This window comes from Puntigrus tetrazona, chromosome 20 (assembly GCF_018831695.1).
Source record: "Puntigrus tetrazona isolate hp1 chromosome 20, ASM1883169v1, whole genome shotgun sequence".
In the NCBI taxonomy this organism is placed as follows: Eukaryota; Metazoa; Chordata; class Actinopteri; order Cypriniformes; family Cyprinidae; genus Puntigrus; species Puntigrus tetrazona.
In genome coordinates, this window is record NC_056718.1 from 18,596,851 (window position 1) to 18,608,276 (window position 11,426).

The following is an 11,426-nucleotide window of genomic DNA, read 5'->3' on the forward strand; positions in this document are numbered from 1 at the left end:
GTCATACATAATGAAGTATAGTAAGAGTGTGTGAAATAGGATTTCTGACACTCTGAGGAAGAATCGGTGCCGAGCAGACGTCCACAGAGCATGTCAGCTGGGGATTAGCAACTCAACAGTGGAAATGAGAACAGATTCCTCCATCTTTCCCGCTTAATTCCTACCTACAACCATATATTATGGTGTCCTGACAGCGTGAGAGGACAACAGTCATGGAATATGAAATCCCTGGAATGATGGAATGCTGAAATGGGAATACAGTAATGCTACAGTAGGCAGATCAACTGTATTCTAGTCCCTCGTGTTTGACCACGATAACTGATACTTTACCTCTAGCTTTCTACTTTTAGGCCTTTCCCAGATCTACAGTTGGCCACATCATTCTGCACGGAAAGCCCACTGTGCATCCTCTCTCCAAAGCTATTACCAGAGGAGAGGAGAGCAGGTGCGTGAGCCAATAAACGAGGAGACCCCACAGCAAGGCGGAGGCTCGGTAATTCACTTTTTCCATCTCCATGAACTTATGTGATTATGATAAATATGGTATTTTTCTGCAAGGGGGCCATTTGCAGTGAAGCATTTACAAAACAAAAACAGAGTAGGGCAATGGAAGCCAGACCCAAGCCAGGCACCCAGCGCCTTTCTCTTGATTTTTACATTTGCTTTTATCACTGCTGTCACGCCTCCATGGGCTATTCTTCATACAGGCCTGTTTTTAGATTAACCTCAATTTCGTTGCATTAGTGGGGTGTTTTGATTAAGACACCTAACCTGAGGGTGCTGCCGTCCGATAATGAGGTGAAGGGGAGACAGGTGAACTGGCTAAAACAATGCTAGTAACTAGAGATAGAGAAGAAGCCTTTCTTGACATTACGTTTATTGTTCTCTTTCCAAGAGCCATGTGCCAAATGTCTCTTTTTGGAGCTGGAAGATGAGGAGGATTTGAATAATGAAAGCGCAGTCATGACTACAAAGAGAGCTTGTTATTTTCTGCTTCTTTGCTGGCGGTTGTTATTTGGCGAAACAAGTACTCTTGATGTAAACTCTATGGTAGAGCCTCAAATACACCTTTCTTTGAAAATACACTTCAAAAAGAACAATCTTTGACAACTCCTTATGTTGAAAACCTTTGTAGTTAATAGAATCAACATAAAACAAATAGAGAACAACCTATATACAGTACATATAGACATACACAATATATGCATATATGTTGACTAACTTGAAAGTCACATGTACATGTACCAACGGTTTTTGAAAGTCTCACCCTCTTTTTTAGGGTCTGGCAATTTGGAAGTGACAGATTAGGCAATTGCCTTGACATTTCTCTCTTATTTCCTGAGATGGATTGATCCAGAAGTACAGAAGCACTGTGCAAACAATAATAAATAACAGACTGAATTAGGATGCAATTTGTAAAGTGATTTTACCTTGTGAATGTGCATTTTTATTTGGGGCTTGCCAAACAGAGTGTTTCAATAAATTATAATAAACACAGACTCCACTCTCCACTTTCTTAAGTGTAGGAGAAACCAAAACATCTGGTTACACAGTCATTATGGATAATAATAAGCCTATGGAATATGGAAAATGTTTGGATAAGGTCAAAAGCAGGACAATGCTCGTCAGTTTCTTTAGTGTGAAATGAGTGTCTGTCCTATCCCCTGACCATTAAAGGCACAGTTCACCCAAAAAATTTAATTCTGTTTAATTACTTATTTTTCGTGACATACCCATACCCATCTACACTGAAGCCTGACAATTGGCTAATTTCTACATTTATGTCTAATCTGCAAATTATTTTATCTAAAGCGACAGTTTGTTCATTCCCTAGGAATCAAACCCACAACCTTGGTGCTACCACCATGCACGCGTTTCCACTTCAGGAGCACTATAGGACATACATCATTGGTATGGAAAGCACCCGGATCTAATCTGATCTCAGCCGTTGCAGCTGCTCCTAGGCTTAAAGCATAGAGTATTAAGTTTAAAAGTGCTGCGGAAAAGGGTTTCACAGTCTAGAAGAGATAAACTGGTGTTTGGGAAGGAAAGTAGGTCCTCTGGGCATTTTCATTAGGCCTCCTCTCAGCTCAAGCCAACCCAGACACGGGTAGGTACCTCTTCCATGTCCTCACACATCCAGTTGGGCTTATGGACACAGTTAATGTGCCGCCTTCGGGGAGTTTTGGAAGTGCAGTGAGTAAAAGATGAAGGTAGAAGCAGGAATGGCCTGATGCAAGCAGCCACTATACGCTGACGACAGTGTGGCTCCCGAGGTAGCACTAGCGATGCAGAGTGGTGATTCAAAATGTGCTAATAGCTTGACGGCGGCCCGGAGAGAAGTCGAATCTTGTTACACCCACACTCACACTGTGCTCATTATCACCCATAACACTGGAGGAGCAGCGACTAAATGAGGGAGGTTACACATGCACCTAATAAGAAGATTTGTAAACGTCCATTTTATAAACATGGGTAAGAAGTCATGCAATGTGCAAATGTTATTTGTTCTTTATGCAACAAATGTAAATGCAACAATGAACTTAATGTTCGGCCAAATAATACACAAATATGCTGCAGGTTTAATATAATATTAGTACACTCAAAAGCACTTGCATGTCCTATTCTATTTACCAAAGTCATTATCAAACAGCTTGTTTCAGTATTATTATAATTTTTTTTCTAAATTACTATTTCCTTTTTTTAAGAACTTCTCAAGTCACAATGAAATGGAAGTACTGTAGCAACAGATCTCGAAGGGCTGGTTCTTTTATCAATTGTTATAGACAGGATTTTAAGATGTGGGCATTGCACTCAAATAGCAGGAAAAATATATATAGTGCTGTCAAATGATTATTCTAATCAAAAATACGTTTTTGTTTACATAATACTGTGTACTGTGTATATTTATTAGTATAAAGAAACACCCATACAGCATATAGATTAAATATGTATGTATTTATGTTAGAGCTGTGAAGCAATTAATCACATCCAAATTAAGTTTATTTAAAAAATATGTGTTTTCTATGTCTGTTATTATGTATATAAATGTTATTAGTGACATGTTATTAGTAAAAAAAGTTATGTTAAATATTAATTATATTTATGTAAGGCATAAATTACATGAATATTAATATATACATTTAATATATTTTCTAAATATACACTGTATGTGAGTGTATTTATTTATTTAATTGATCACAATAAGATCAATAACATGGATTTAGAAAATGGAATGGTTAAAAATTTGACTCAATACAGATTTTTTTAAAAGTCAATAAAAAGCTATTTTGGTGAGGAAAAAAAGCAAAAACATTTGAAATAATTAGGTAAAGAACAGCATTTTTAGGAAAATGCAAAAGCACAGGATTTGTCCATGTTACAAGACCAGAATAACAACAACAAAAAAAGTCAAGACAAACTCGAGCAATGTACATTATTGGCAGTGGAACCTCATTGCTTGCATTAACCTTCATTAAATGTGGTCAGAGTCCATCCTAGACCACCTTCAAATGTATTTTCATTCATCCAAGCATTATCACAATGCACTCTGGGTCAGCGCACACTTGGATTTAAATGTGACAGAGGGCAACCGCGATTCGCTCCAAAAAACTAATATACTCAATTCAGCTATACTTCTCAAGTAATTACTGCATTCTATCGCTTCTGTATAGTATTGATTATAAGTGCATTTCCATCAAGGTGAACTTGCAGCTTGTATAAGGACACAAGTTAATAGTCCAAAGCAGCTGTATTTTCAGAAGGCTGACTGCTGGCTCCACTAACCACTAAAGCTAAATTAAAAAGCACAGGCCATAAGTGAATGCAGGGGAATGGAGCAAAATAACAAAAGACACGAACAGCGGAGAGGAGGCATAAGCTCAGCGAGCATTGTGGGCTGATGATAAAGTGCTGATCCAGCAGACAGTGTCCTACACAGATTGGCTCATGCGATGGACAAATTAGAGCGGTGCCCAGACACATGGTGCGGCTCCAGCTGGGGTTTGACTTTGCGAGGCCTGTGGCGCATTTGATTTAAACACTCACTCAATGAAATTGGAATGAAGATAGTGATCTTCTGAAAGGCCTCTTCTTACATATATGAGTTGGGGTGGAACATAAAAGGAGATTTAGCAGACACGTAGATATAAAAACCCTCCCGATCACATAAAAAATAGTGAGGAAAAAAAATCTGAATTACTAGAAGGAAAAAAATCACGTTTTTGATGACATGAATTCACCTCATTGCAGACACCTTTTAATTTCACGTCAGAAAAAAGTCAGGATTCTTGTGTCTTTAATGCCTCACAATTTTGACATTTGTCTTTGAAAAATCCGAATTGCAAGATGCAAAGTTCAAATTCGGAAACGGAATGAATTACGCATTTTTACAATATTTTTTTAATATATTGTGGTGCCAACGAAATTCCATATTTATGACGCTTTGCAGGTTGACTAACATTTTGTGTTCCACAAGAAAGAACGCTATATGGGTTTAGAGAATGATATGCATGTAAATGCTGAAAGAATTTTCTTCCTATGATATATTTTTCGCTTGCTTAAATGCATCTAGCTTTAAGAATGTTTTAATAATTTGACTAGAAAATAGTAAAGCATAATGATTTTTAAAAAATGATTTTGCACTGCATTCAGAAAGCTACATTTTGCCAGTAAGATACGTTTCAGATTCTTAAACGTAAAGAGGAATTGAACAGTGTCATCTAGTGGCTGCTTCAACAAAAACAACTCAGAAATGTACCCTGATCGCCACCGTCTCCGCTGATCGATCAATGAGAGAATAGAAACAGCTGTCAGGCATGCATAAATATGACTGAACAAATACTAAAATGCATTAGAGTCTGCACTAACATGACGCCCATCTGAATAAATTAAGCTTGTGACTTCTGGTGACCCATGCTAATAACAATTTCCCAACTAAATTCAATTTAAAATTTGAAAAAAGCTCTCATTAATATTTCATGAACACAGTAGGAAACCTTTCCTTGGCTGCACTTAACCAGAGGGCCTATCAGTACAGTAGCCTTGTTTAGACAGCTCTGTTAGTTAATCAGGAGGCACTCCACTTAATACTGTCAGTGTAGCCTACAGCAGTGCCACTGTCAGAAACAAATCCTTACAGAATGCTGTGTAGGGTGTTTCTCTGATGGTGAAGGATCAATGAGCGATCATGGGTAAATCAATATGCTCTGATGCCCTGCAACGGTCCAATGAAATAGTGAACTCTACGGTTTGGAACAGAAATCACCTCATTTCAACCAGCCAATCGGAAAACCTCTAAATTAGACTTTAAAGATGCATAAAAAGATGAACATCTAAAGAAATGCACGTATTGGTGGCAATTACAGCAACAGCAAATGAACATCTCCACTGAATGCCTCTCGTAGCATTTAAAAAAAGAAACTTCGGCTTGAGATACATTAATTGCTCCTCTCGTATTCGGAATGCTTTTATTCCACTAGAGGATGTCAAATTAGTATGCTATAAGTGATGCAAGATCTCTGATGCGCTCTGTGCACTTTTGTGCCTGGGATTTGTCTTCCCCTTTTGACATAAATGCGCTCAAAAGGTGATCTGTAGAGCTTAGAAATTCTCACGGGAGCTTGTCACCGGCTTTAAAGATTGTCACAATGTTAAAAGTGTTACTAGGAGGAAAGCCATTCTTGAAATGTCATGAGACTCTAGCCTGTCAGAAAAAAAATAAAATCATTTTTCACATGATATCAAAGAGTCAGTCTGAACATGAATGGGCAAAATATGGGCTTCACCAAAGGCAATCTGGATTTACCATCAATTAAACCTTTTTAAGACGAGACAAAACGGTAAACAAAATATTTAGAGAAATGAGCATGCTATTTAATTCAAATGGCTTAAAATGATCTACAAATGGACTCAAAAAAAAAATCACTCTTGTTTTCTATAACCACTACGTTCTGTCATCTTGTCTTCAAAGACATGGCATACAGACTTGTTCATGCATACTAATTTGGGTAACCCTGAAGGCCCAGATCTGCTCCTACTCAAAATGCACAAATTTCCACAAAACAGCAAAACTGGACAGAGGACTACAGCACAGTCTCGTCATCTACACACACACAGCTGCAAGGTTTTCTTATCTTAATAGAAGTGTTTTGCACTTTCTGACTACAGGAACTAGAACTCTGGAAACGGCGCCCTCTGGTGATTGGGGTGTGACGGTGTAAACACCTTTAAAAATGAGACAGGTAAAATGTCTGTCGACCCGCTCAATAATTACTTGGGCTCCTTAAGGCCAAATATATGGATCAAATCTGTAAAATTTACAAGCTGTGCCATTTCATAACTTCTTTCTTTCTTTCTGTTTAAACAGCCTAACAAGACCCATTAAAACAAAAAGGTTAATGGTCAGATAGAGAAATAAATTATTAAGTCAATTTAATTATTAAGTAAATTGAATGGTTGATTCCTTAGCTTTAAAACTGTATCAATAGCCTAAGGTTTTAATAAATGATTATTATTGTAAACTTTTAATTTTACACAAATTGAACTATCTAGATGGAACAGGTCATACAAGGTCATGTTTTCGGCAAGTTATAATAGTCTACATTATGTATGTAAATCAACAACATGCTGTATTTCTCAATATGTTGCATTCAGAGCTTGACAGTTTCTTTTAGCAGCTCAAAGACTTTAGTTAAAAAATACATAACCTATCATAATCATACTTACGCATTTTAATATCCCTGTCACCGGACAGTTGGATTGAGTAGTCTGCTTTTTAATTAGTCACTTAAGGAACTGTTTCCAAACCGCTAGGCTACTCGTTTCAATTGAGAATACTATTTCAACAGCCTTTTCTGAGCACTAGGCTAAGCTTTTAAAAAGTCATTGTGTAGAATACAGTCTCCAGGCTCACGGCATTCTGGAAACCATCTGAGATTTAGTTATGGAGAAAGATTAGGATCATGATTGTTGGTATGTCCATGTTTCTTGCCGGTGTAGTAGCCTATGTGCCAAATTCCTCAATGTTTTAAGGTACGGTCATGCATAAAATCAATGAGGGTGAATCTGACCTCCATCTGTGCACATGGTCTCAACATTATACTTTTTTTCCTTGAGAAGACAAAAACACCTGACAAAACAAAAGGTCCTTACATTAATTTTCATGCAGTGACGCAGCAGATCTGAAATGTCTCACTGGCGAGTGCTAGAAAACAGCCAGGCCTGTTTGCTCCAGATAAGGCAATACCTGTAAGGTGCTGTGCAAGATTCAGGATGCCGAATTGCTTTGGGTGGTCCCTAACCCCCAAAAGGTATCTGCACAAGGCTGGCGTAAAAAGTCGCACGCTCACTTTCTCATGCATTAATTTCATTGTCCTTAATGACCCTTAATGATAGGAGGAAAACTGCAAAAAGTGGCATACACTAAAAGGTTTCTAGCACTTTTAGTTGGGGGCAAAATGACTAAATAGCTTCCTTAATGGCTCCCAAATTTGTGATCTACATAAATATGAATAACACTGTGGGCTGGTATAACCCTAGGGGGAAGATTTTATGGAAATGTTATAGCGTTATCAGAGTGAAACAATATCATCTATCTCTACTGCATAAATGTGATACATGTTAAGTATGATGTATACATATTATCAAAGCGTGCTGTGTGAGGTCAGAGAAAGTATGGGTGCATATACCAATGGCAACATGCAGGCTGCACAGTGTTGATAAGCTCATGGGTATTATTCATCTGCCTTTTGGATGAACCATATGGACAAAAAACACACACAGATGTTTTACAAAAGCAAATAGGTTTCTTTAAAATGCTGTTGGATTTTATCCTATTTTTTTGAAATAACAGTTTATGAACAGATATTTCGCTATTAGATTATATGTTTCAGAACGAACAGACTACAATAGAAATTTAGCTTATAATATCATACTGGGTATGAATGATATAGTATACAGTGTCATAGGTTGTGATGAAACAAGAAGGGTTTCTTTTATTAACTATTACAAACTTATTCCCTACACAATCATACTTAACTGTCCCCTATTCTACCCTGCAATTAAATTTGAGCACGGCAAAAAGACCTTCATCTGTCTTTGTCAGGTAATTAAGGAAAATCTATGTGACGGACCTCCAGCTAATAAGGCAAAGAAAAGGTCAAATCATTTTCACTGTCTAAAGCCCATGGCGTTTTGTCCTGATTCAGCCTTTTCCGACGAGAAGATCTGGAGCTGAACAATAAATATCAAAATACTGTAAAATATACTCAATGGAAAGCCATAAGGTAGTGCTGAAGAAAAGAAAACAATTGTATTTGCTTGAACACTTTGTAAGAACCAAATAAAATAGAAAGCTCTAACAATACAACAAGTATGTAAGCATGGCTTGACATCTTCCAAATTAGGTGTCCAGCAAAACCGTCCTGTCATAGATGTCTGGTGCTGGCCTCCAGCTGCTCAGCTGCTTGACTTCACGAATATCCTCATCACGAGCATGACTTTTATGTTTCTCTGCACACTGTACGCTGCGAATATATATACAGTACATGAACCTTAAGAAATTGCATAGATATTTGCAGTCAGGAATGGTGCAGGTCACCATAATTTAATCTCTAATACCTACTTGATATCTTTTGTTGGTGGTTTTAGGTGAATAAATGGTTTAAATGTGACAAAAGGCCTGGACCTAAAGTAATACACAAGTAAATATGTAAAAAGAAAATCAGTCAAATTTGATCTCCTTACTCTTGTCTTACAGATGTTTCTTGTTAATTAGTCTTGTTAAAGCATAAGGGTTCTTGCGTATTTATAGCCTTTGAGTTTTCCTTTTCTTTGGGCATCTTTCAATTGCCCTGCTGTGTGCTTTGAGAATTAAAACTGTTGGCTGTTTGCAAGTTCACTTTCAATAGGGAGTTCTGAAATCCTGTGCTTTGATATATCCCTTCACAGGAAGTGGAACAAAGGGTGTTTTATGTTCATTAATTAGCATTAAAACGTGGCTACAGTCCCATCTTTTTAGCCTATCTTACTGCATCTACAGTAAGCATGTTGGTCCTTACCCAAAAGTGGCTGTGCGCAGTGATGATTCATATTTATAAAAGTCAGGGCTGTACTCAGGAACTAGAAATGGTCTGACCTTTGTTGAAGGGTAGATGCTGCATTTGTCTGTGGCTGAAAAAAAGATATGATTTATTAAAGTTTTGAATGTCTCTCTATAGATGTTCCAAACTATACTACCCATGACCTAAAACAACATGCAGTAACTACATTTCACTAAATACAATTTCAAATATATGAACAGTAACAGGGAGTAATGTTATTAGCATTGATAATGTCTTACCCTGCTTTTTCCTCCCCATAGATGATTCCAGGGAATTTTCTGAAATGCATCTCATGCTTCTCGTATGATTAATGCCATCCATAAAACATCTCTTTCCAGCATGATACGTCTTGGGTTGTCCAAAGTTTGGATAAAAACTCCATTCAGATGCAGACATGCTATTAGCCTCTAAATGGACATGCCAGTAAATATAACAAATTCTGAAAAATGAACCCAGAATCTAATGACAAATTCTAAAGAAAGAGTTAAAAGCAGAGTTAAAAGTGTCTTAGATCTTACAGCCTTAGTGATTACTGTAATGAAGTCATAGGAAAGTTTTCATGTACAGCTGCCACTAGAGATGCTTTTATTAATACTTGAACAGATAGACGTTGCTGATCAAAGCCTGACTCACGTGGGAAGGATCTCATCAGTTTTCTTTCATTGGGAAACTTCACGTCTTTGATGTGTGGAAATGGGGCATCACTGTATCTAGGTTCAGGTATCCAGCGCAACTGAGATTTCCAGTCAAGGTCACATCTAAAACCATAAGTCCCAAATATTGACATTGGCTAGAGACAGACCACAAGTCTCACAGTTAACTGTAAAGTAACCACACAGTTTTAAAATTAAGACTCAAGAGTCTCTCAGATGTCCCACTCAGGAATTCTGTTCAATCTGTGCTTCAGGTTACGCAATAAAACTTTTGACACTTTGCTTCTACTGCTTCAATCACTAAATGAACAATTGAAAAGCTGTCACTTAAAAGTAACTCCAGCTGCATTTAAATCAATTTTTAATACTATATGGGGGAGAAACTGATTCATGAAATAGTTACTCAGTGAGAATAGGCTCAACGTGTCTAATGTGAGGCTTGAAGTCTTGCTCTTTTCCAAAACTCCAGAATGAGTCACCAAAGTCGGTGTGTTTCTTCATATCGCCACACCGTGACATTTCACTATCTGTAACAAAAAACATATAGGAGTGACCTGATATGAAAATAAGTAATTATATGGCTATAGGCTATTGCTTGTGTTGTTAATAAAAATGTAAATTCCCTTTAAAAAGATTTCCAGAAATTGTGCTAGGCTAATTAAAAGCTAATCAATTTCATTTAAAATTGTGATTGTGAGCAAGTGTTGCAGTGAGACTAGTGTTTAAAATATTCGTCTGCACATCTCAATGCGACTACTATAAATATTTAGTAGTAAATAAAATATCATTGTTAGACTGTAAAGACCAAATATATTCTGGAAACCTTACCTCGTGTTTACTGCGTTGCTAAATGATCCAGTGATCTTGAAAAACTGAGTTAAAGGCCGTAGACAAAACTATTGTAATAATGCGTTGCCAGGAGAACATAAGCAAAACTGACAATAGCCTAGCAAAGCATGATAGCTACAATTAGCCTACACCGTAAATTGATTGTGCAGTCTATATATTCTCTTAATAATTCACTTACATACTGATATACAAAATTTATTAATATGGTAACTCTATTGGTCGAGTTGTTTGTTGGAATACGGTATAAAATGTAAGTAAAATAATGTGAATTTGCCTGACTTTAGCCTGTCAAAACGCAAGATGGCGCAAGAAGGTAGTTTATCCTTAAGGATTTTTGTTGTACTGTTAATACTTTTATGTCTACGTGCGTGAAAAGCTTAATAAAAAATATTAAGTAGGTAGGCCTATAGGCCTGTTACAGTACTGAACTGATGCTCTGCAGTGATTATTACAAAATACTAGAACATAACATTCTAAAGGAAGTCCATTGAAAGTTAATGTAACAGCAACTAATAAAAAAGAAGGAAAAACATTCAAATCTCCTCAGTCAGTTATGTTTCTTTACTCAATGCAGATGAAATATGGAAAGTGGCCTGTCAGCATGAGGCCTGACTTTGATATTAACTAATTTTATAAATATCTGAAGAGGTTATTTATAGCGGTGAAAACTTATAAAAGAGGAATATTTTTAAAATGGCCCTCTTCTTTCTGTCAGGACACAGCTAGCTGTCATTCCCAAAACATACAAAGAGTAGCCTACTGTTCATATATTCTGTTTATAATGCAATCTATATGAAATGCAGGAGTTATGGCGTGAGGACAA

General features: G+C 37.0%; 1 protein-coding gene across 1 annotated transcript; it reads right to left on the reverse strand.

The window, feature by feature from the left end:
* Positions 1–7,800: 7,800 nt before the first annotated feature.
* LOC122325333 (spermatogenesis-associated serine-rich protein 1) lies at positions 7,801–10,693 on the reverse strand. The gene is made up of 7 exons (XM_043220348.1): positions 10,583–10,693; positions 10,158–10,281; positions 9,735–9,859; positions 9,341–9,508; positions 9,060–9,171; positions 8,624–8,686; positions 7,801–8,525 (listed from the first exon to the last, which is right to left on the reverse strand). The coding sequence occupies exons 2-7, from the start codon at positions 10,271–10,273 to the stop codon at positions 8,402–8,404; spliced, it is 708 nt and encodes a 235-aa protein (XP_043076283.1). The 5' UTR covers positions 10,274–10,281; positions 10,583–10,693; the 3' UTR covers positions 7,801–8,401.
* Positions 10,694–11,426: the final 733 nt, after the last annotated feature.